At 32.1% G+C, this 26,857-nt stretch overlaps 1 protein-coding gene across 6 annotated transcripts in view; it reads left to right on the top strand.

The window, feature by feature from the left end:
* The window catches only part of YTHDC2 (YTH N6-methyladenosine RNA binding protein C2), a 59,650-nt gene that overhangs the window by 3,507 nt on the left and 29,286 nt on the right, over positions 1 to 26,857 (top strand). For 4 of the 6 annotated variants that reach the window (XR_013993622.1, XM_081053409.1, XM_081053406.1 and 1 more), the window contains exons 3-13: positions 5,029 to 5,225; positions 6,552 to 6,751; positions 11,461 to 11,627; positions 12,364 to 12,466; positions 13,332 to 13,488; positions 16,411 to 16,518; positions 17,642 to 17,799; positions 19,714 to 19,849; positions 23,950 to 24,076; positions 24,341 to 24,406; positions 26,505 to 26,683. Coding sequence is in view for 5 of the 6 variants with exons in the window: in XM_081053409.1 (XP_080909535.1) it covers positions 5,029 to 5,225; positions 6,552 to 6,751; positions 11,461 to 11,627; positions 12,364 to 12,466; positions 13,332 to 13,488; positions 16,411 to 16,518; positions 17,642 to 17,799; positions 19,714 to 19,849; positions 23,950 to 24,076; positions 24,341 to 24,406; positions 26,505 to 26,683 (1,598 nt within the window). In the remaining variant the exon portion in view is untranslated. The remainder of the gene's footprint in view (positions 1 to 5,028; positions 5,226 to 6,551; positions 6,752 to 11,460; positions 11,628 to 12,363; positions 12,467 to 13,331; positions 13,489 to 16,410; positions 16,519 to 17,641; positions 17,800 to 19,713; positions 19,850 to 23,949; positions 24,077 to 24,340; positions 24,407 to 26,504; positions 26,684 to 26,857) is intronic. The other 2 variants (XM_081053408.1, XM_081053407.1) reach the window with 1 other exon arrangement.

The following is a 26,857-nucleotide window of genomic DNA, read 5'->3' as shown; positions in this document are numbered from 1 at the left end:
TATATTCCTTAAATAATTTCTTTTCATTTATTGAGAATTTGTATCTGACTTATATTTCATGGGTTTTTCTGTTCACTCTTGAGTAAAGATTTTTTTTCCAATCCCCTAGCATTAACTTCATTAATTTAGCAAGTTAGTTTTTCTGCTATTTTTATTTTGTGCATGATATGGTTCCTTAATACATGTTTGAAAGAGAACCTGGATGTGTGGAAGAAAGGACAGGAAACTTTGATTCTACTCCCTCCTTCTCTAGCTTTGGTCATTTCCCTTATGCTTTAAAAGCCTGTTTCCTTAAATTTAAAATATGAAGGAGTTAACCTCTTTGTTTTAGTTAAGATTCTGTGATTCTGTAGTTTATTTTGAGTTTCTCCCAAGGTTTTAAAAAAATAGATTCTAGGCTTACTGTGTGATAAATTACGATTTTTTTCTTTTCTTTTTTTAAAATTAATATATATTGGGGTGACAATGGTTAGGAAAATTACACAGGCTTTAAGCGTACAATTCTGTAATACTAATACATCATCTATATATCCCATTGTGTTATTTTTTTCCTGATCTCTTTCTCTTTTTTTTATCTCCCTTTTTTCAAAATGAAGCCATATGTGTTGGATTTTGTTTTTTATCTCCTCCTAAAGAGTTTAATTTACTTTACAATTGGTTATTTTTTATTATTGCTCATCTGTTGGTGAAAATACTCTTGTTGGAATAACATCCCCGTTTTGTGTTCTTTAAATATATCCTAAAGTTTTTTTTGGTATTCTAGTTAAGTTTTCCTATACCAAAAATTTCACCTCCTTAGAATTTGTTTTCTATTTCCTCAAATGAGATCACTGTGTTTTGGTTTTAAAAGTCACTTTTTTGAGTCTTAGACTTGTTCATGAACATAACAAAATCTCTTTTTTATTCTTAGGCGAAGTTAGACAAAATGAAAGTTACAAAATAAGTTTTGTTAAAAACTTATGGAAGAGAAAATATAAAATATGTGAAAAAGTTTTCCAAGTATAGGTTTCTTATCTTGATGGCTGCAATCACTGCTTAATAGGTATCCAAGTGATCAACTCACCCAGACCAGGAGTCTCTACCCTACGGGAAAGCTCCCTTTTCAGACTTGGGTTACTGCCTCTCTTGCCTTTTGCCTTGGAAGGTGCATACTGCACTCCCTTTATTTACCCCTAGCTAGGAAATAGGAAAAAATGGGTTAAAAGTGATGAACATTTTTAGTGGATTTTTGGATACCCATGAAAAGAAAAAGCTTACAGTGCCCAATAGTCATAATAACAGAATTTAACGTTTTTTAAGGACTCCTGTGTGACAGGCATGTACTAGGTGCTTTAAGTAGATTATCACTTAATCCTCACAATAATCTTACCTGGTAGGCTCTGACCGACATCTGGTCCCTGTGTAACAGATGAAGCAATTCAAGCTTGGAGAGGTTATTTTCTCAAGATCACACAGCTAGCAAGTGGCAGAGCCAAGATTTGAACATTAACTTTTGGTGTTCACAGTGAGTTCATAGGAACAGCCTGGGAGTTGTGAGAAGTCAGAGAAAGAACAACTTTACCACAAACATAGTGTCCATGACCAATTGCTTAGTGACAATTGATTGGTTTATTAATTTCTAGGGAATCATAAAAAAGTACAAATTAATATGCAAATTTTCAAAAACTTGCAAGTCCTTATAGTATTGGAGAGAGAATGGTTTGGAGTTAGAACTTTTCATCTATCTGCCTAACAGAAGTATAAATTAAGGAGATAAGAAATTAAGCATTTACTAGCATCAAATGAATGTGGTTTTTTTTTTGTTTGTTTGTTTTTTGTTTTTTTTTTTTTTTAGAGACATTAGCTCTTTGGTGGCTGTGAGCTTTTTAAGTAATCATTTCAGATTTTGGTTCTTTAGATCATCTTTTAAACTGTTTATAGATTTGGGAAGTGGGGAATAATGATGCATATGGTTATATTTGAATTAAATATTCAGTAACATGCTGTGTAAATGGCTAAATATTAAAATTGCATCAAATTTGACTAGTTATATCATTTTTCTAAAAGGAAGAAGACTTTGAGATGCCAAAATGTTATTGTAGTGTGTATTGATTATGTTTACCCTTTAAAGTTAGATGTTATGATGTTCTTACTGTAGTTTTAGTACATTTATTTTTATAGTTAGAAATTGCACGTGGGGCTTGTATTTTATCTTAAAAAGGTCATGTGAACTGCAGATATCTAGCATCTCATCCACATCTGCAGCTAGTTTCTAGTTAATTTTGCCTTGTAAAGGAACCTCTTATAGTAGTTTTCATCAAAACAGAGTCAGTTACTTTGGAATGAAAGCATAATGAAGCGATCTCAATGTGTTAAATTACACAATAGGAAAAATCTCTATAGTATTGAATGTTTCCATCCTCACATCAAAAAGGTGAATATTTTACCAAAAATTTCACTAATCTTTTTATTATATGTCAGTGTCACTGTGGTGCTGAATGTGCTAGGAACGAGCATGAATAGCCATAGCAGAATCTTACTAAAATATTGAAACTATCAAGTTGATGTTATCTTTCTACTCCACCATCTGTGTTCAAACTGAATTCAGTAAATTTTAAATGGTAATGGCTAAATACTCACACCTGCTTTGTATGAGTTATTTTTATTTATAAATTTTTATGTATATGTGTGTGTATATATTTATGTACAGAGGGTGCAAAAATATGTATACACATTTTAAGGGAGGAAAAAACTGTATTAAAATTGTAATAATATACGCCGATAACAAAAGATGAATATGTCATGTGTATACATTTTTTTGGCATCCCCAGTATATAAATAATTTTATAAAATTATTTTTGTACATAAATGCTATATTATTATTAGGCATTTTTATTAGGAAAATTTCAGTCTGACTCATTATTTTAGTTGTTAGCTTGTTGTGGAAAGAGTGTATTTTACTCATCTTTGTAATCCCAGCTTCTAGCCTCGTGCCTGGCAGATAGTAGGTGCTCACTAATTTGATGAATGATTGAATGAAAAAGTAAAAGAAAATTAGTTAAAGATGAAATATAGCAAAACTTTTCTGAGATGATCTTTAAGAAAATCAGAGCATCTTGGAGGTGATAGAAATACTAATAAGAGATTTTAAAATTAAATAGTTTGCAGTATCAGAGAAGTAAAGTGATTTATTTTTGATTGTATAGATAGTTGACAGATTGTTACTAGCTGAACACAGCCTCCTAAATCTTGCTCTAGTGCTTGTTTCAGTATACTTCCTGCTTTCTGTAGTTAAAATTTTATGAAGTAAATGGCACAGAAGGGGAATGAATGATTGAGTCTATAGCAACTGTGCTGAAGTTTCAGAAAGGTACATGGGAAAGGAATCTAGTACAGAAACTGTCTATAGAATCCAATAATTCTAATTTACCATGGAAATAACTAAAATTTCTAGATCAGGTTAAATTTAATTATTTCATTTTTATACCATCATTTAGCATCACTAAGCACTTGTTCAGAGTAGATGACAGCATAGAAAGCATTCAGAAATTAAAAATCTTGGTAGATTGAAAGCACTTGGAAGGCTTAGATACCGTGTTTCCCCGAAAATAAGACCTAGCCAGACAATCAGCAATCATGAGTCTTGGAGCAAAAATTGATATAAGACCCGGTCTTATTTTACTATAAGACCAGGTCTAATATAACGTAACAATATAATATAGTATAGTATAACATAATATAATATAATATAATATAATATACCAGGTATAATATAATAAGACCTGGTCTTATATTAATTGTTGCTCCAAAGATGCGTTAGAGCTGATTGTCCGGCTAGGTCTTATTTTTGGGGAAACACGGTAGCTAAAACTGTAGAGGTTAATCCCCAGTTTTACATCATTCTTACAGTGACGATGTTATTGAAAAACTTTAACTCTAATGAAAATTAAGAAAATTGTACATGCAATTTTCATTGTATTTGTGGCTATGTTGCTTAGTTCTATAATATGAGAGTGACATTAACAAACGGTAAAGCATTTTATCAAATATGTTGGGTAAATTTTTTAAAATGCAAAAAATGCTATTTTTCCCTCACTATAAATATAATTATAATAATAGCTTTCATTTATTTAGTGCTTACTCTGTAACAGATACTGCCCTTTACATGCATTATCTTATTTAATGATATTAATAGTCTTTTGAGACAGATATTATTATTTATCTTCGGCTAGCTATTAAATAATATGCTGATGGTCCCACAGCTGGGATTCAAACCTTTCAGAGCCTGAGGTTTTTACCAGTACTACTTTGAACTATATTATAGACATGTATTATTACATCATTTGAAACACATTTGAAACTTCCTGTGTGTTTAATTAGCATGGTTAGTCCTGGACCAGTTGAAGAAACAAATATACCTACATCAAATAATTTGAGAACAGTTATAAATCATCATTACCTTATATTTGAAGACTAGAGCCAGAAGCTTTGAAAAAATATTTTTCCTCAAATATACATCTGAAAATACTCCTCAGTAATGCTGATTTATGCTTTTTTGGCCCAGCCACTAAACTTGGTCTCTTAACAGGTTTTCGTGGGAGTGTGACATTACCAACATACTGTGGAAACATTCAGTAGGATATATTAGTCTGGAGAGTGAACCATGCATTTTTATTATCATTTTTAGATTCTGTTTTTCTGATTGGTTTTTCTCCCTCTGTATGCTTCCCAGCATGTAGTAACTGTTGATATTTCATACACCATGAAATCTGCTAAGACAAACTTTAACACTTTTGGGTAAGTAAGCCATTTTTGCTGATTTAAAATTGGATTTGCAGTATTTGGAAATTTTAATTGAGAATGGTCTTGTGGCTACTTTAGCACCATATCCCTCTTTAATTGAATTTTTTAGGACTTTCAGCATCTTCTCCCAAAGCATTTTTATTTTTTTTCAATGTTTTGCTTGAGATGTGTTTTCTAAGTAGGCATACATCATATGTGAACAAATTGACTACATATAGTAAATAAATGATTTTTATTAATATTCAGAAAGGGAGCAAATAGATACCTAACTGTGAAGAAGAAAGATGGATCAGAAACAGCTCATGCAATGATGACCTGTAATTTGACTCATAATACAAAACATGCTGTTAGGAGCCTAATTCAGAGATTTCCTGTCACCAATAAAGAGCGTACTGAACTTCTGCCTAAGACAGAAAGAGGAAATGTGTTTGCAGTTGAAGCTGGTATGTATTTTCTTGGGAGCTTCATGTTTATCTTATTATTTGATAACTGTTCTTCCATTTTAAATTGATTTTTAAAAACTAAGATGAAGAAAGATTTCCCGATTTGAATAGCTTGTTAGAAATGATTAACACTTGTGAAAATTTTGGAATGAAATGTAGTGTTAGGCACGTCATGAAGTTAGACAAGTTTTTTTTTTTTTTAAAGTGTCATATTAATAGCTACCATTTATTGAGCACTTATTGTGTGCTAGGCAGTGTACTAAACTATGTATTGCCTCATTGCAAACCTTGCAAGGTAAGAATTTCCCCTATTTCGTAAGTGAAGAATCTGGGCTTCAGAGAAGTTGAATAATTTGTTCAACGCCACTCAACCACTCAGTAAACTATAGAACTGGGGTTTGACTCCAAGGTCTAGATTTTCCTGTATTATGCTGCCATGACACACTAATGAATTGAGTTTTGGAAATGGGGCTTTAGCTTCTGGTAGGAGACAAGACAGTCTTCAGTACATTAACTTGCTGAAAAGTAGGTAAATATAAATTTAGGTTGTAAAATGAAATTGTAATTTCCCTATTTGAAAAAATAACTTCCCTAGTGAGAAAAATTATTTATTACCTGAAATGACAGAATTTACATGATTTCCGCTGTCTATTGGAGTAGGTTTACACATTACAGAAAACACATGGTCCTAGCTATCAAGGAATTTAAGTTTTAAATACACACACGAAAGAATTTTGACTTATGTGAAGACTATAAAACACATCATGTCTCTGTTTAGTTAAGTGTAGATGTTGGCTAAAATGCTGAATTAGAAAATTTGTTAAGCATTAACAACTTATATTTACCCATTTTATTCTATTTGATCACATAATCTTACATGTTTAACTTAAACCTATAGCGTATTTTTCTTTTTTATATGGTGTTTTTGCATTGTATATAACAGACTTTATAAATAAAGTGCATTGTTTCGTACTATAAAATTTTAATTTTCTGTGTCATTACTGATAGAAATAAGCCTGAAAATCATTTTAGGATATCAAATCGTGCTTGTTTTTAATGGTAACTGAATGATTGATTTTTGTTCATTTGCAAACATTATACAGCAGAAATACTTTTGAGAAATTGCTTCCTAATTGATACTGAAATTTGTAACATGCTCTCTAAGAATATTAAGTGTAAGAGTACAGCAATTGAGGCATTGCATGCTAAATTTATGTAGACTGATTAGAGAAGAAACACTTGAGCGAAATTGTATTAGATATTACTTATTTTTAACACTTTCTAAAATGTTGATCATAAATTTTTTTCTTTTATTAATTTTCAAAGAAAACCGGGAAATGAGCAAGACAAGTGGTCGACTCAACAATGGCATACCTCAGATTCCAGTGAAACGAGGAGAATCTGAATTTGATTCTTTCAGGCAGTCTCTGCCAGTGTTTGAGAAACAAGAAGAAATTGTTAAAATAATTAAGGAAAATAAAGTAGTTTTGATTGTAGGAGAAACTGGGTCTGGAAAGACTACACAGGTTTGTTTCTTTGTTGTTTATTGAAGAAAAAATATTTTATCCCAATGGCAAATTTACATCAAATTTACACAACATGTATTTTAACAAAATCAAAGAAAAATGGGTATTTTCGAAATAAAATATTATTACTGGTAGTACATTTTCAAAATTTGTAGAAAGGAAATGTTTTACAATATTTATTCTTAAACTTGTATCTCGGACTTTCAATTAAACAGAGGTGAGGATGTGATTTGGTGTCATGGGAGGAACATGGACTTTGGCCGTCAGTTCAAATTCCAGTTTACTCATTGAACTTTTAGACTGGTCTTGTAACCACTGAGCCAGAGTTCTCATTTGTAAAATGGAACTAATAATTGCTACTATTTAAGGTGAAGTTTAGAGATGTGTATAAAGTACCTAACATAGTGTTTTGTAAATAGCTAAATTAAAAGCAGTGTTAATAACAACAAATGTTAATATAAAGTTGACTATAGAATAGAATTAATATGAGGTCTGACAGTTAAGTTCGTGAACACGTCTTAGAAAAAGCGCTACATACCTCCATGCTGAATATCACTACGGTCACCATTGAAGTACTCCCCTTGGGAAGCTATGCACCGACGCCAGCGCCTAGTCCACCCTTCAAAATAATTTTGGAACTCTTTTTCTGGACTGGCCATCAGAGCTGTCATTGTATTACCCTTGATGTCCTGAATGTCATCAAAATGTCTTCCTTTCAATATTTCCTTTATCTTTGGGTAAAGAAAGAAGTCATTGGGGGCCAGGTCAGGTGAGTAGGGAGGGTGTTCCAATCCAGTTATTTGTTTACTGGCTAAAAACTCCCTCACAGACAGTGCTGTGTGAGCTGGTGCATCGTCGTGATGCAAGAGGCATGAATTGTTGGCGAAAAGTTCAGGTTGTCTTAATGTTTTCATGCAGCCTTTTCAGCACTTCCAAATAGTAAACTTGGTTAACTGTCCAGTTGGTACAAATTCATAATGAATAATCCCTCTGATAGCAAAAAAAATTAGCAACATCGTTGCAACAAGTTCGCGAACTTAATTGTCAGTCTTAATTAGGTTTGACTTGGATATTAATACTTTATTATCAGCAGTTGGACTCATTAGGGTGACAGTTTGGAAGTAAGTGTGGCACAATGATATGCCCTTTTCTTGGTTATGTTCTTTAACGTGTATGTTAAAATAGTAAAATTACTTTGCTTTTGATAGAGGTTCAGATAGAATAATTAGTATAGTTTTACAATCTTTTATGGACAATAAATTTACTTTTGACAATTCCTTAAGATTTCCTGTGGTTATATTGGTTGGTTTAATAAACTTAGCTAATAGGTAAGGCAAGGTGGTAGGAGAGGTTGATATAAACTTTACGAATTATTTACTCGTAAGACTCAACCATTTTCACAGAAGTATAACTCTTTATCCCTGAAACTAGAGTCTATAAAACTAAATAAAAACATGATGAAATTTTAATCTAAAGGCAATACGAGTATGTAAGATTTTTCTTTAGCCTGAGTCATTTTATGATTAAGTGAAATTTTATAGGGTCACTCCACTGAATCTGTCCACATGTCTTAGAGTGTTGTAATTGTTTTAATATTACAGTAAGTTTTGCCAGTAGGTATTAATTGTAGCAGTTTGAATTATATGGAATAGATATGAAAATTTTGGTAAATATAATAAATGTATTTTTATTTAAATTATTTGAATGTCCTTGCTAATGATATTTGTATACTGGAATTATATATGTCTATTTTCACAGTTTTGTATGTCATTTTACTAGCTATGAGCGGACAGTTGAAAATTTAATTAGGAATAAATATTATGCTCTTTGGTTTTCAAGGAAGATTAATCTAATGGGTTCAAACCGAAGAAATAATTCATCTTGTTCAAGGAGTTAAAGTAAAATTACTAATGTTTTTGTTCTGCGAAATATAAGAGAATTTAGTTAATATCATTTGGCTGTTTCATCTTGCTGTTAGTGGCATTAGGAAGTTAAGTGCCTTTTGAATTTTCGTGTTCATTATCCATGTTTATTATGTAAAATTCAAACATTATGGAAAATATTACATAGAAAGCGGAAGATTTCTAATTCTCTTGTCACATTCTCTCCCTGCATTATTTTCAGAACCTTGGGGTATGTGTTTCTGGTTTTTTTTTTTTTTTTTGGTGTGTGTGTGTGTGTTTCATTTTCATTCTCTAGATAGTGTTGATATATTTTATTTTTTAAAACAAACATGGGATAGTGTCATACATACATACATTTTACATGTTGCTTTTTTACTTAATAGATATTGGAACCTTTCTATATTAGTATCTAGAGATATACATCATTTTTTAAACAATTTTATAGTATTCTTGAACATTTTTGTAGAAAAATCATTTTAAAAAAATGACAGTCCATTGTGTGCTCAATTTTTACAAGAGATATCTCATTTAAGCCTCTCAATAACCCCAAGACAATTAGGCTATTTATTATCTCTTTTTACAGATGAGGAATAAAAACTAAAGCTTGCCAGTGTTAATCTATCCAAATTCCCATAGCCAGTAAATGGCAGGGCAGAAATATTAGGTTTGTACTTACTTTCTTATATTGTATCCTAATATTTCTTTGCCAAGTGGAAGTGTTTTAATATAATAAATTCCTAGAAGTGGAGATACTGGATCAAGACTGTGGCAGTTAATATTTTAGTAGGAAGTTTAATTATTGTCTTAACTTAAAAAAGAGTTATTGTATTAAAGTTGTATTGAAAGTATTGAAAGTTTCTGATTCTCTAAACCTTGGGCAACAATGTTTTTACTGTTATCAATCTGATAATGTTTAATTTGCATTTCCTTGATTATTAGAGAGTTGAATATGTTTTCATTTGCTTATTATCTATTTGTATTCTTAGTTGTTTATTTCTATCTCATTTTTCTTTTGTATTTATTTAATCATTTTAAATTTATTCCTAATAGTGCTTGATGTATTATGGATACATGCCTGTTGTCTGTTAGATATCATGAAAAGAGTTTCTCCCAATTTTTTGTTTCCTTTTTTAGCTTGGCTTATGGTATCTTTTTTATTAGCTTGCATTTTTATTTAGTCAAACCTGTCAATATTTTTTTTAGGGCTTTTAGCTATGCTAAGAAAGGCATTTCCTACTCAAGATTAAAAAACATTTTCCTATATTTTTCTAGTATTTTTATATTTACAGTTTTAAAAATCCACCTGGAATTTATTTCATTTTATCACATCAGGTAGAAATCTTACTTTTTTCCTCATGTTAATATCTACTTGTTGTAATATAATTTTTATTTAATTATCCTTTCTTCTCTGATTTAAGATACAACTTTTGATCTACTACTAAGTTTCTGTAGTACCTGGGTCTATTTCTGGAATTTTTGTTATGTATCTTTAATTCTATTTTTTGTACCAGGATCCCACCTTTTTTCTTTTTGTAGCTTTAGCATAATATTCCTCTTCATTATCTTTTAAAATATTTCTTATGTCCATTTTTGCTTCTGGGTGAACTAGTCAAGTTTGAAAAAATCCTAGAGGTTAAGACACGGATGAAGAGATTCCCTCTCTCTCTCTCTCTCTCTCTCTCTCTCTCTCTCTCTCTCTCTGTGTCTCTTACTCATTAAGAAATGAAATGAAAACAACGTTATTTTTCAGTTATCAGGCAGAAATTAAAAAATTGATGATGTATAGTATTTGCTTCATGTGGAAAAAACAGTGTCTTCTGCTTTGTTGATCGGAGTATGAATTGTTTTGGAGGGCAGTTTGATACTTTTTCTGTCCAAATTTAATTTATGTACTCTTTGACTACACATAGTCAAAGATAGATCTTCAAAGATAGATATTCACTGCAGCACTCTTTATAATAGTAAGGAACTTAATGTATAGTTATATTTGTTAGATTGTAGTATATCTGTAGAATATATAGCTATTAAAATGGATTCGATAGATCTGATATGTTCAGTGAAATTTGCAAATTACAAGCATTAAGTACAATTTATTCACACTTTGTGTGAATAAAAACCTATTTATACGAGTATATACAAATATTCCAAATGTGTAAATCTTTTTTCCTGAAAGAGTTCATAATAAACTTAAGAGTAGTTACTTTTTTGGAGAGGACTGTTGGTGGTTGTAGGGGTGGGAAGACTTGCTTTTCGTTTTAAGTCTTTCTGACCTGTTTTAATTTAATTATAGAATAATGTCTGTAGAAAAATATCTGAAAGCTTGGTACTAGGCTATTTTTGTTTTGTTTATGCTTTTCACTATTAAAAAATCCTAATGGAATTTTGATTGTCATTTCATTGACTTCACAGAATAATTTGGGGACAGTTGACATTTTAGCAATATGAATTTTTCCCATTCTGGAATATGTCATATTTATATGTCATCTCTATATTAATATAGGGATCTTTTATGTTTTTATAAAGAGAGATAAAGAGAGATTCTTATAATGTTTTTGTGTAAGCTTTAACTACTTCTTTCTGAATTTGGTTTTTAGCATTTTAGTTTCTGTTGTGGTAAGATCTTTTTAAATTACCTTTTCTAGGTGTTTATTAGCAGTTACATAAACGTTGTTGATTTTATGATTATTTTATATTTGAATATGTTACAGAACTTTTTTAGTTCTAATATTTTTTTCAGTTGTTTAATTTGGATTTTCTGGGTATACAAACATGACATTTTATAGTATATTAAAACTTTTGTTTCAGATTCCGCAGTTCCTTTTAGATGATTGCTTTAAAAATGGTATCCCCTGCCGTATATTTTGTACTCAACCAAGACGATTAGCAGCTATTGCTGTGGCTGAAAGAGTTGCTGCAGAGAGAAGAGAAAGGATTGGTCAAACAATTGGGTATCAGATACGATTAGAAAGCAGGTAAAGAAAATTCTCCTGTAGCCTTTTATCATTCTTAGAAAAGCTGAATGTTTATGTTTCACTAAATATAGAGAATGTGTGAGTTGAAAAGTTAATCATTTAGCAACAAGTAATACCAGTTTATGACAGAACATTGAGGTCATATTTAACCTTAGTGAGGTTTTGAATAAATAGTTTGGACCATAGATTCAAATTTCAGTTCATAGTTTTATGATCAAGTACAAGTTATTTTACCTCTTTGAGCCTCAGTTTTCTGATCTATAAAATGGGGCTAATAAAAGCATCACTGAAGTTTATAGTAAGCACTCAATCAATGTTAGTGACTGAGTTGGTTATTAGTAGTAGTAGTACTAGTAGTACTTTTTTTCATGAGTAGTACTATTTCTTTGCTCTCAGTAGTTTAGATATAGTGATTCATAAAGCTGATCTCTTTCTTTTATGATGTATTTGTTTTTTCCCAAGCAAAAAGTATTTAAGATATTTTTAAAAAAATCTTTATGGTCCTTTAAAAAAATAATCATTTAATTAATAAAAGGCTGTTAGTAATGAAAACATTTATGAGATTGTCAGATGTAAAATACATTTCACATAAGTTTTCTAATAAAGTATACATACCAGTACACAATTAATAACTTTAACATTTGTTAAAGTACATATGAGACTAGCATTTAATGTGATCATGTTTTAGTGCATATACCATGTGTAATTGTGCATGTTATTTTGATTTTTTAAAAAGGGTTTCTCCAAAGACACTTCTGACATTTTGCACTAATGGGGTATTGCTTCGTACATTGATGGCAGGAGATAGTACATTGTCAACTGTGACACATGTTATTGTGGTAAGAATATTGCTGAATTTGCCATATAACTCAGATTGCTTAAAATTTCAGTACGTAATTACATATTTGGAATAGGTTTTAAGTGAGAACCAATTTGTTTTTCTGAACAGGCTGTGATAATCAAGTTATTTTTTATTTTCTATAATTAATTAGAAATAAATATTTTGTATTAAATGTACTCTTATCATCAGGTTTTACATGTGAAAATAAAATAAGCAGCTAGTGCTTTTTTGTATATGAAGCTGATACATGCATGTACTTAAGAGTTTTCCAGAATGGTGAAAGTTTTTTTTTTTTCTGAGTGCTTAGTCATCTGATGCCTCCTGTAACTAATATGTATTTCCCAACTTTAGGGCATACTTTGTAATAATTTAACTTTGTGGTTAAGATCCTAAATTAGGAGTTGATGAAGTAAGTAGATGAATTGCTATCTTATTAAAGAATTATAAGCTTTTATCCAGTTTGTGTCAGAAAAAATTACATTAAGTTTTATAAACTTGCAATAAGTTTACTAGTTGTGTGTATTCAAACCAAAGGATGCTTCTGATTCCTGATGCTAATAGGAGCATATTTAAGTAGTTTTTGTATATATTAAAAATACATTAAATTAGACTTCACTAATTCAGAATTTGTTTTAGTTTGTGTGGTTTCATATTCTGTGGGAAAAAAAAAAGACCAACCCACAGTAGGTTGTTAATGTCTGATTATTTCTGAATTGTCCATAATACAAAATTTTCACTCATACTAATTGGCCTTGTCCACATTTAATTTGGATTGGTGTAAAACCCAATAGCTCCATAATTTTAAAGAGTTAGTCATCCATAATGTTTTAACTGTTCCATTGTTTTATTTTTGTTTACTGCAGGATGAAGTACATGAAAGGGATCGATTTAGTGATTTTTTACTTACTAAGTTAAGAGATTTGTTGCAAAAACACCCATCTTTGAAACTAATTCTTTCTAGTGCTGCCTTGGATGTAAATCTCTTTATAAGATATTTTGGAAGTTGTCCAGTGATATATAGTAAGTTAAATTATCAGATTTCTTCTAGAATTTTTATGAAAGAGTAGTTTTTGGCATGATTATATTTATTGTAGTCAGAATTAGGGAATATTCTAAAGTAGAGAGCATCCATTCTGTTTCCTCTGAGATATGCTTAATTAGTCATCTGTATATTTTCATCCTTTTCCATCTACAGCTTTTTGCTATTGTGTTATGAGGCCAATTCTCTAGTCTTAAAAGGAAGTATCTTTATTTTGGTTCTGTATTCCCCTTTAAATTTTGTCCTATCGCTTCCACTTTATTGCTAGACTCCTTGAAAGAGTAGTCTACATTTCCATGCTGATGTGCCATGTACTTATGAATATGCTGCCACTTAACTTTTGTGCGTATCCTTTCATCAAAATGGGTTTGCCCATTTAAAAAAAATTAAATTCCAAAAATGGAAAAAATTGCATGTGTTTACCTCAATATTATAGCACAAACATCGGTAGGAAAAAGGTTCACAATTGCCCCTATTCTCTTGTTATTTCATGTCCTTCTTTCCCAAGATTAGTTGATGTTAAAGCCTAGTGTATATCCTTTTTCACCTTGTCCATTTCATACAAAATATACAAACATATACATATATATCAAGTTTACAGAAATTGATTTTACAAAAATGAGTACATACATTATTTTGTACTTTGCCTTATTCATTTGACATATCATGAACGGTCCACCAGTTCAGTAGTTCCAGGTATAGTTCATTATTTTAAGCAGCTGTTTTAATATTTCATAATAAGAATGTACAGTGATTTAACCATTTCTTTATTTTTGGATATTCAGATTGGTTCTAGTTCTTCCCTTCCCCCACCATAAACAGTGTTATAATGAACATCCTTGTACATATATCCTCATATACTGATGCTTATTTCTATGGGTAGGTTCCTGAAAGTGAACTTGTTAAGTAAAACAGTGTATGTATTTTAAATTTTAATACGTTTTGCCATTTTACTTTTCCCAAAGTCTTAAATGATTCACATTTCTGGAGTGTATAGGGCTGTTCATTTGTGTATTCTTACCAGTATTGTTTTGACACTAATTTAATTGCCAAACCTATGGTCACATTTTATACAAAAATCTTAAATTTTCTGTAGCACTTTTCAAGGTTGGCTAATCCCCCACTCCCATCATTTCTGTGAAATGTTCAGATCCCACAATTGATTTGATAGCTTTGCCATCTGCATCTCATTCTACATGATAGCCTATACTTTATTTTGTGGTTTCCTCTGGGGCTTCTCTTCTTTTGCATGGTGCTTACATATTGGTGTTTTCTAGGATTATTTCCTTGATCCATTTTTTAAAAATTCCTTACTCACCTTCCCTTCCTTTCTTTGTTTTTCTTTGTTTTCTTCTTCTTTCCTTCTCTGTACTGCACTCTACTAGGTAACTGGAGATGCACAGTTAGTTTTCCTGCAAGTTCTCATTCATGCCCTTTCTTGCCTTCTACTTTCTCTTTTATACCGATGACACCTGAATCTTTATTTCCAATTCAGACTGTTCTCCAGAGCTCTGGACTTAGATGTCTTATAAGCAGCTCACTTCTAAAATACCCCCAACTGAATATTTAGTGTTTCTACAAAAGCTACTTCTCTTGTATTGCCTGTTTTGATTAATCATACCATTGACTTAGTCACCTAAGTCACAAACCTGTAAGTCTTTCTTCTCATAATATTCTTGGATGATAAGACACACGAAATTTATACTACATCTGCTAATTGGAAGCTTATTTTGGCACCTCATATTTGACATGTCTAAAACCAAACCCCAACTCCCACCAGCTAACCTGTTCCTCTTTCAGCTTTCTTTGTTACCTTGGGGTCTGACATCATCTATCCAGTTTTATAAGCCAGACGTCCAAGAACTGTGATTGATACTTCTTTATCATATCATTCCTCTATATCTAATCTAAATGCTGAGTTCTGTGGATTTTACTTCCTGACTGTGTAGAGTCTCTCTTTTCTATTTTCACTATCACCAATCTCATTCAAGTTATTGTTCTCTTTTACCTAAACTGTTGGATTAGCTCTTACCTGGTCTGTTCCATCCACATTGCTCTTTTTAAAATCCAGTCGGCACAGTGCAGTGAGAACAGTCTTTCTGAAGTAGAATACCGATGATGTTGAACATTCTCTTGAGCTTAAAACTTGGAATGACTTTTACCTCAGGATAAAAACCTAACCTTTGATAAGACTTACCTATTTCTTTTGTCTCGTCTTGAACTACAACCCCCTCCTTACTCCTGCTCTTCTACTGTGTTCCAACTAGCTTGGAACTAGTAGCTTGGTCTTCTGGTTTCTTGAAAACATCTACTCTTTCCACTATAAGCACGTGTTTCCGCATGTGCTGTGTTTTCTTCATGGTACATTCTTTCCTATCCATATAACTTAGTTATTTTGCTTACCCTCTTCTCTTGGTCCTCATTTTCTCGGTGAGGTTGCTTTTCTTGACTCAGTTACCTCGCCCCTCCCCCCCAGCCCATTATATACTGTCATGTTATCTTGTCTTTCTCTCTTATAGGACTTTTCTCAACTCTATTTTTACATTTATATTCTGGATTGTTGGATTAATGTCTGTCTCCTCTGCTAGCTTATAAGCTTCAAGAAGTCAGAGGTAGCTCTGTTTCTGCTTACCATTTATATTCCTGGTGCCATCACATGATGCCAAACACATGATAAGTAGACAGTAAACAACTGGGGTGGAAAAAGCAAATGAACGTTTGTCTAAAATAAAGATCAAAATTATATTTAAAAGACAATATCATGAAGATCTTTTGACCTATGGAATCGCTTTTGGATCGCTTATGGAATTTTATACTCATGTTCATTCACTTGGGATTCTCATGTTTTATGTGAATTATCTCTAACATGCAAATTAAATACTTAAAAAATTTCTATTATTTAGTTCAGGGAAGACCATTTGAAGTAAAAGAAATGTTTCTAGAAGACATTTTAAGAACCACTGGATACACAAACAAAGAAATGTTAAAATACAAAAAGGAAAAACAGCGAGGTAAGCTTTTTATCAAACAAATATAAAAGAAAAGCACTATTCCTATTAACTTTTCAGAATACTCCAGTATTATGCTATGGAGATACAAGGACAATTGAAAGTATTTCTCTTTGTGTATAACTGTATATTAGAATACTGTCCCAAATGTACCTTTTGCATTCTGGTTTATGTCCAAAAGTAATAACCGATAGTGAGGAACTGGAAGTGGAGCTCGAATTAAAGAGGTTGTGTATGTCTATATTCAAAGACTCAACCACTGTTTTAATGGAGAGAAGAGCACATGCTGCCACGCGTTTGGTAGCCACAGCATATCTAATAGTACAAGAGTGGGGAACAGGAGGGAGGGAGTGAAAAGTGTAGCATGTGAGCAATGCACTCATCTTTGATACAAGTGTCAAGGTTTTCAAATCCTGATATTGTTATGAATTGCTTCTCTATTTTGGCTTTAGCATTATTTGCTTATTAATATATCTCTTCTCTTGAGTTATATTATGTCTCCGATCTTGAATTAGGGTTAAGTTCATTTTGTTACTTTTAGCTGCATTATTCATGATGAAAGATTTGGCTTCAAGTTTTGATTCCTTTGTTTTGTCTGTATGACCTTGGACAAATACCTTAACTTTGGATTCTCCACTTGAAAACAAAGCAATTAGCAATGCCTATTTCACTATGCAGTGCTGAATCCCTAATATGTAAATTATAAAACTTATATCTTGAAACTTTTGAAGATGAAAATTGTATATAACTTGTTATATTTCAAGCAACTAGTATGATGGCAGGAGTTCAATAAATGGTTTTCTATAAAGTGCTATGTGAATATTATTTAAATCATTGATTTAAATAATATTTATTGTATGGCTAAAATACTGTTGTTTGAATTATGGACTTAGAAGTAAACTTTTTACGAATAGATGAATAGGTGAGGTTTTTAAACAGTTTCATGTGTCATTAAGGTTCAGCATAACATATTTTTGAATGTTCCTAATTAACATATTTTTAAAAAGTAATTCAAAATAAGGCCAACTTTTAGGTATTTTTAGATTCACTTAAGTTTTTAAAACACAGGAATGTATTTTAAAAAGCAAAGAATTTATCTACTTACTCTCTTTGGTAATTAATTTAGAAGAGAAACAACAAACCACACTTACAGAATGGTATTCAGCTCAAGAGAATACTTTCAAGCCTGAATCTCAGAGGCAGAGAACTGTCCCAAATGTGACTGAAGAGTATGATTTACTGGATGATGGTGGCGATGCTGTCTTTAGTCAGTTGGTAAGGCTGGTAAGGCTGCGTGGTATTACACTCATGTTTTGAGGGAAAATTGGATAAAGAACATCTTATGAGATAATATTTTACCGCATTATTAAAGTGTAATTCTTTTAGTTTGTTTTAGGCTACACCACACTTTTCAGAACAATTTTCTAACACACTTTCTAACACACAATGCAACATCTTTTATTTTTTCATTGTAACTTTAAATTATTTCAATTTTTTCTCCAAAGTTTTGGAAGAAAATACTTATGGATATTATGCATATACATTGTTATTGCTTGATATTTTATCATCTCAAAAGTTTAAGATAAACAACGTCAGATCAGCTACATTAGGAGAAGGTTGAGAAAAGACTTGGTGTTAGAGAAAATAATCAATACTGGTGTTTCTACCACCAACCAGCTATGTGACTTTATAAAATCAATTACACACTATAGACCAAATCAGCTTCTTCTTCTCTTTTCCTTTCATTTGTTCGATTTTGCCACAAAATCTTTACAAATGAAATATTTCATAGAAGCCCTGCTGGCTCATCCATCACTCTCCACCTCCGTCTTCAGGTGGGGCTTCTGCTACCTTGGGTTCTCTGGAGTCTGTTTGAAAATGAACTAGCTGATTTCCTAGGACACTTCTTGTTTTTGATTCCGTTTAGAATTCTTTTAAAGGCATTGGTGATTAGTATGATGAAGAATATAGGTGGGACTATGCACTTTTTAGAAAAAGAATTTAACTTTTGAGCATGAGAACATACATAATGCAGATATGCTTGTAGTTTTCTTCCAGTGCTTATAGTTCTAATGTATCTAAATGAACTATACATACTTTTATAAAAATACTTTTAAAGAATGTTTAAAATTGTTATTTAATATAGGGAACATCCATTTAGTTCAAGGAACAGCATTTTGATTACTAAGTAAGCTGTTCTTAAGCCTGGCTACACATTAGCGTCACCTAAGGAACTGTTAAAGCCATATGGAATCTGGCCTCCATCACCAGAGATTCATGTACCAGCTCTGGGGTGGAGCCTGGCATCAGTGTTGAAAAGCACCAGGTGATGGTTCCTCTGATGTGCAGTTGGGAGAGAGAATCACTGGTGTACATTTAACAACATCCTATCAGAAGCATACTTAGTTAATATTTTGACTGGATCATACTCCTTTGTTGACAAACATTCTCATTCTTAGATAAAACGATGAATGTAAGAATAAGGTACGAGGTGTGATAAAAAATATGGTGAACGTTTGAATAAAAAAAAATTGTTGCAGTAAAAGATACATTGTCATTAATCACCCTCAAAATGCTTACCCTCACTTTGAACACACTTATCTCATCATTCTTGCCACTTTCTGAAGCAGTCTGGAAGTCCTCTTTTGTGAGGGTCTTCACTTCATCCTGGCAATGCTCCATGTCACACATTGCTTCCAGTACAGCAATTTCTGTCAAATAAAAATATTACGGTATGTCCTCATCCACCTTGCTGACCAGATCTGGCACCGTGCGACTTCTGGCTCTTCCCCAAAGTCAAAATGACCATGAAAGGTAAACGTTTTGAATTGATTCAGGACATGGAGACAGCCATGACAGCGCAACTAAAGACACTCACGAAAAAGGACTTCTAGAACTGCTTCAGGAAGTGGCAAGAACAATGGGATAAATGTGTTTGAAGCAAGGGGGAATATTTTGAGGGGGATTAATGGCAATGTGTCTTTTACTATAATTCTTTTCCTGAAATATTCACCATATATTTTGATCACACCTAGTATAATATTGTGAGTGACATTTGTGATGAGATGAGAAACTTATGTCAAGGCCTACACTATAATATATGGTTAGTAATTCTTGTGACCATTATGGCCACCTCACTTTCTTTGCAAGCAAAGATTAAGCTGTTAGGTAATTTATAATCTTTCCTTTTTTTTAAAGACAGAAAAAGATGTGAATTGCCTTGAACCATGGTTAATAAAGGAAATGGATGCTTGTCTTTCTGACATATGGCTACATAAAGATGTTGATGCCTTTGCTCAGGTTTTTCACCTTATTCTAACTGAAAATGTTAGTGGTAAGTGTAACTTAAAATTTTTTTATTACTCTTTTTTTTTTATTACTCTTTTATTACAGTTATTTATTGTGGACATTTATTTTAATTCAAATTGTATGTGTTACATTCTTCATTCACAACCAATAATTTTTCTTTTTGAGTACTTATTTCAAATGCACAAGTCAGGATCTTCTTATTAGCCTAGTATAATAAATAAACATTATGTTAAATCAGGGATTCTTAACCTAGTTATATCCAGAATAGTTTTTTGGTTCTGTGAATATATGACAATTATGTGCAAAAGTATTTTTATTGAATAAAAAAGTCCTTCCTCTTATATAGTCTCTGGCAGTTGATCCCATTCTCTACTACTCTTTTTCCTTGTTCCCTGTGCTTAGCCACCCTCACCTTCTTGCTGTTCTTCATGTGTTCTGGCACATTGCCATTTTTGTGCCTTGTTCTGTTTCCTATGCCTGGAATGCTGTCCCTACAGATACTCATGTGGCCCAATGTCTATTTCATTTAAGTCTCTACTTGGATATTGCCTTCTCAGAGAGGCCTTTTCTGATCATTTTACTAAAATTGAACCCTTCTCTCACTATTTCTCCTTACTCTGTGTTATTATTCTTTGTTGTACAGTGGACCCTTGAACAATGCAGGGTTAACAGTGCAGACCCCCCTACTTAGTTGAAAAATTCTCATATAATTTCTGACTCCCCCAAAACATAACTACAGTTCCTTCGTATCCTTGGGGGTTGGTTCCAGAAGCCCCAACTTGGATACCAAAATCTGCTGATACGTAAGTCCCTTATATAAAATGGCACAGAACAATGTATATAGTTCGCCACACGCATCCATGGTTTCCCAACCTCAGATTGGAAAAATACTGTTTGAGTAAGCACTCAATAAATATTTATTGAATAATGATAAACCTTTTAAGTATCCTACTAAATGATAATCTATTTGAATATGGTTAATGATGGGAAGCTCACTACCTTTCTTAAGGACATTTTAAAAAATTTGGTTTAATTGTTAAATTTTTAAAAATATGTTTTGAAGTGCAATCTACCTCTATAGCATCTACCCGTTTCTCCTTCTGTAGTGATAATGAGGAGACTTAGTATCTATTTATGCCTGACAGATCTTCAGGTATATGAAGATAGTTATTCTTTCTCCTTTTTTTTTTGTTTTCTGCGCTGACCATTCCTGTGACTTCAACTACTTCTCTTTAACATAACGTGTTATCTAGTTCTCTCCTGTCTTTGTCCACCTTCTAGGGTTATATTCTAGTTTGTCCCTTTTAAAAAGCATGGTGTTCAGTCCTGAGTGTTAATCTCTTAGTGACCAACTTTGGGTAGAGTAGGTTTATCAGCCTAAAAACCTCTACTCTTTAATTCCTCTACTTACATTAATTCGGCTCTAGTCAGTGTAACTTTGCCAACCAAATTGTATTACTGATTCATATTGTCTTTGAAACTTCTAGTTCTTCTTCTTCTTTTTTTTTTTATATGTGATTAATCCCTCCTCCATTATTTACTTGTTTTGAATTTTTTGAGCTTAAGACATTCCATTCCTTTTAAATCTCATCTTATAGTTAGATTTGGCCTATTGTTTCCACTTAACTACTTTTTTTCCCCAGTTTTAATTTTACCTAGTATATTAATAAACTTTCTGTTTATTAACTTGAGGGGCCTGGGTCAATGACCAAGCACTGTGTATGTGCTACAAAAGGCTTTAGGTCAGTGTATGGGTGTGGTTGTTCAAGTGGTTATAATTCCATACATCTACTAATATAAAAAACCTCTTAAGAAAGCAACGAAGATCTTTTGGCATTTCTTGTTCTTTGTAAATGTATTTTGGCTCCTATTGACTTACTTTTTCTTCAGCTTGTTATTCTTTTAAAAAAATAATCAGTATTTTGAAAAGTGATTTTTTGTACTTGGAAATGTGGACATTTGTTCATCTCTAGTTTTCCTGCAGTCTTTTTTCCTCCATTAGTTTTAAAAACATTTACTCCTAATAGTTTAGAAATATTACCTGAAAGTTAGGAAATTTGAACTCTGAGACAGGTTGCTATAAAATATTTAGAAAGCATTTTTAAGTATTTATGTGTTATCTTTGACCCTCTTCCTAGATAGTCCTTTAGTGAATACTAACTAGACTATTACTTTGATGATGATCATCCTATGGACACAGGTCCCTCTTCTTTATAGTTTTATTGGGCATTTTCCAGAGCCCAACATTCTGCTGTCTTAAGCCTTGTGAAATAAACTAAAACATATGGTAGCTCAGTTATTCACTTCCAGTCTTTTTATTTCTCTTCTAAAATCTCAACTACTAATTGGCATCAGAGTTGAAAATAATTCTGTGATCCAGGAAACCTTGGCCCTCATTGATGGCATTTTTAATGCCATCAGTTTCCCAGTGTGATCCTGTGGAAGCAGCTGGTTTAGTAAGACCGGGCATTCTCTGTCATGCTCACTCTCGTAGTCATCTATTGTTCCATAACAAATGGTTCCCAAATTTAGCAACCTAAAACATTTATTATCTAATAGAGTTTCTGAGAGTCAAGAACCTGGGAGTGGTTCTGGCCCCTACTCACTCATGTAGCAGCTGTTGTCAGGGGCTCTGGTCATCTGAAGGTTTACTGGAGCTGGAGGATCTGCTTCCAAGAAGGCACCTCACAGGCTGTTGGCAAGAGGCCTCAGTTTGTCCTTGCTGTTGACAGAAGGCCTGTTTCTTGCCATCTGGAACTCTCTATAGGGCTGCCTTATTCTTCCCAGGATGTAGCAGCTGGCTGTTCCCAGAGTAGGTGATTCAAAAGAAAAGGAGAAAAGAAAGTAGGAAGCTGTAGGTACCTTTCATGGTCTAGTCTCCAAAGTTGCACCCCATCACTTCCACTTTATCCTGTTCATTACAGTGAGTCACTTAGTCCAGCTCATGCTAGAGAAGAGGAGAATTAGGCTCCACTTCTTGAAGGGAGGTGTATTAAAGAATATTTGGACATTTCAGAACACTCACACTTATTGATACCCCTCTGCTCAAAATACACATATTTTGGTTCTATACTCCAAGGCCATTAATTGAAAATTTAATTAAAGCAGTAATTCTCATATAGTGAATACATTACATGATCTTTGCAAACCTCTTCAAAAATTCATATGCCTAACCATCCCAGACCTACTGAATTCGAATCTAAGAATAAGGTATAACTACCTCTGTTTTCAGAAATAGAATGCCTGAGGTCAATCTCTTGTAAATCCCCCAACACACCTTAAGAACCATTGGTTTATATTAGTAATGGATACCATGTTTTAGAGTGTTATTAAATGATGAAGATAACTGGTTATATATGGAATATTAAAATTTTCCTCTTGTAATCATCTTAAATTTTACTACAAAGGTTTTTTTCAGTGGTGACCTCTTTCTGAAGTTACCAATTTTGTAATTTAAGCAAATTACTGCTAAGCAATTATAATATAATGCATTCCTTGAGAAATGTATTCTAGGAAGGAATTTAAATTCAAGAGAACTTTGTTTTTCTCATGGAGAGGTTTTATGAGAAGTAAATTTTCTGCCAGTGTTATTCCCATTAAGAATCTTAGAGAATAATATTATGGAATGATGGGGGAATAAAAGCTAAACAAAAGAACAACAAAAAATGGTCTTAAACTTTCCATTTGCACCTTTAAGCATTTGTTACCACCTGCTGATGAAAATTAACTTTTTAATTCTTTAGTTAAAGAAGAATTGTCATGTGATGATCAAGACAGTATCTAGATTTAGGAAGATTGAGGGTTCTGCAAGTTAGTAGCTTTCCTTTGCTGTTTTAATCATCTTGGTGAGCTTAAATTAAGGCAGTTTAACAACTATGTTTTCTTCTCCAGCCTTCCAACTGATAGTCTCTATTCTTCTCCTGTTTATACTAACGGCTTATCAATAACAGATCTCCTTTGTTGATACGGAGTTAAGGGTTTTGTAAGGCTGTTATGTAGTTAGTTGAAGGAGAAAGTCCAGGTTAATTCTCCTGATACTCAATTCTTTCATTCAAATATAAAAAAATTAAAATGATTTACAGTAACTTGGAAATATGACATGTATTTATCTTTTCCTTATTTTAGTCGACTATAGACACAGTGAAACCAGTGCAACAGCTCTGATGGTTGCTGCAGGACGAGGTTTTTCAAGTCAAGTAGAGCAGTTAATTAGTATGGGAGCTGATGTCCATAGCAAAGCATCAAATGGCTGGTAAATTTTAAATGGCATTCAATCTTGACGTATCTTTTGTGATTTCCTTTGTTGATATGAGTTACACATATGTTGATATGAGTTACACATATGATACACATATCTTTTGTGATTTCTTGTATTTGTCTTTATAGTAAAAGCTATTGTGTAATAATTGCTGATAGATCTCTAATGGGTGAATGAATAATTTTGAGTGACCACTACTTTTATGATTTTGAGAACATTATTTCTCTGTCTTAATTTGTTATCTTTGAATTTTGGCAGGATGGCTTTAGATTGGGCTAAGCACTTTGGGCAGACTGAAATTGTGGATCTTCTAGAATCTTACAGGTAAAACTTTATACTATGTTTAATAATCCTAAGTCCTTTTAAAAAAAGCTTAGCCATGTAAATCATAGATTATGACAAATGTAGGTTATTTATAGTCTCTTACCCAGAGATTTTTCTTTTTATAATTCTAAGTAATTTTTCTGATTTTTTTGTAGGTTGCTAATAAGATCTACTGTGTTATAATATTTACCTTATTTTTTATTTTATTTTGAAAAAGGAGAAGGAGAATTTCCAGTTAAACATGGTAGATACAATCACATGTATTTATCTCTGCATTTTCCCCAAATCTCACTAAAATGGTAAGGAAGGAATATAAAATGTGTAAACTAATGAAATTTTTGACAGATCCAAATGCTAATTCTGGTATAGTGGGTTTTGCTGCCATTTGAATAATATCACTCAGAACTTGCAATCCTTTTAATGCTCACACATTGAATGTTCTAGATATTCTTAAGGTGTTAGGTATAGCTCACTATATACTACAGATTACCAAGTAAAGCAATTACCCGGATAATATTTTAATTATTTTGGCTAACTGGGCTTTCTGTTTCACAGATCATGACATTATCAATTATAAATTTCAAATATTTAAAATTAAATTTATTATGTTTGCTGGATAATTGATGATTGATATCTCCAGTTTATAGCTGAAAACAAAGAACATAATACCCTCTTTGTTTACATGTTGAAAAGTAAGAAAAAAAGGAATGTTAAAATTACTTAAACTTTAAATACTGCAGTTATAAAATTGCATAAGTTTAATATTTTCCCCATTGAAAGCAGTTTTATGTTTATCTTTCTGCTAAACTTTTTAAGAGAGATGATGCTAAACTGAACTGCGTAGAAATTTAATTGATAATTGCTAGTGATAGCAGTAGATTATATTTTTACATATAGGATGAAGAAGCAAGGCATTTATTTCAGTCATTTATGTTGATTTTAGCTTTTGGAAAATAGCATAATTAACCTGCTTTTAGTGTAGAATTATCAAATTAAGAGTCACGTTAAATTGGTACCTATAGAATTTTTTTTTAAGGTGAACTTTTCTTCAGAGTACTGTTTATAATAGTGAGGAATGAGAAACAACCTATTAAGAAAATATAAATGATAACCGGAAGTTTGTATTTTTAAATTTTTATTGAGATAAAATTCACATGCCATATAATTTCCCCATTTAAGTGTACAATTCAGTGTTGTTTAGTATGTTAGTGTTATGCAATCATCACCACAATCAGTTTTGAGAACTTATTTATGACCTCAAGTGGAAACCTGTACTCATTAGCAGTCATTCATTCCCCCAACTCTCCCAGCTTTAGGCAACCACTAACCTACTTCCTGTTTCTATAGATTTGTCTGTTCTGGACATTTAATGTAATTTTAATCGTATAATATGTAGTCTTTTGTTAATTGGCTTCTTTCACCTAGCATAATGGTTTCAAGGTTTATTCATGTTGTAGAATTTCTGATTAATATTCTGTTCCATGGATAGACCACAGTTTGTTTATCCATTCATCAACTGATGGACATTTTGGTTGTTTCCTCTTTTTGACTGTTAAGAATAATACTGGTATGAACATTTGTATACAAATTTTTATGTGGACAAATATATTTATTTATTTTGCATATACCCCTAAGAGTTGAATTGCTGGGGCATATGGTAAAACTATGTCTAACATTTTGAGGAACTGTCACATTGTTTTCCAAAGTGGCTGTACTGTATTTTACATTCTCACTAGTAATATATGAGGGTTTCAATTTCTCCACACACTCTCTAACACTTACAATCATCCTAGTGGATGTAAAGAGGTGTATCATTGTGGTTTTAATTTTCATTTCTGATGACTAATAATGTTGAACATCTTTTCATGTACTTATTGGACATTTGTATATTTTCTTTGGAGAAACGTCCACTTAGGCCAAATTTTACTTTAAATTTGCTGAAACCAAAATGTGAATTATAACTAGAACATTAAGTATCATTTACCCTCTTTAGTGTATATCGAAAATTTGAAGAAGGACATAATGGGACTCATTGACCTTAAAAGGGTTACTCTTTTTAATGAAAATTGACTTGGTCTTTTTATTTTTATTTTTTAAGTGCTTCATTGGAATTTGGAAATCTAGATGAAAGTTCACTGGTTCAAACAAGTGGAAATGACCTCAGTGCAGAAGACAGAGAGCTCCTGAAAGCTTATCATCACAGTTTTGATGATGAAAAAGTAGACTTGGATTTGATCATGCATCTTCTATATAATATCTGCCATAGTTGTGATGCTGGTAAATAAGTATTGTCTAAAAGACCTGGAACAAAAATGGATATACTTTGATTTAAAAATTATTGTTTTGTGTACAAATTTTTATATAATTCCCTGTAATCTCTTAACTTGAAAACATGTGATATAGTTCATTGTAGCTAATTTTATTGACTTGTTCTGGTTTTACAATGATATT

This window comes from Rhinolophus hipposideros (assembly GCF_964194185.1).
Source record: "Rhinolophus hipposideros genome assembly, chromosome: 7".
In the NCBI taxonomy this organism is placed as follows: domain Eukaryota; kingdom Metazoa; phylum Chordata; class Mammalia; order Chiroptera; family Rhinolophidae; genus Rhinolophus; species Rhinolophus hipposideros.
Note: the sequence above shows the minus strand (reverse complement) of the source record. Positions and strands in the feature narration are given on the sequence as shown.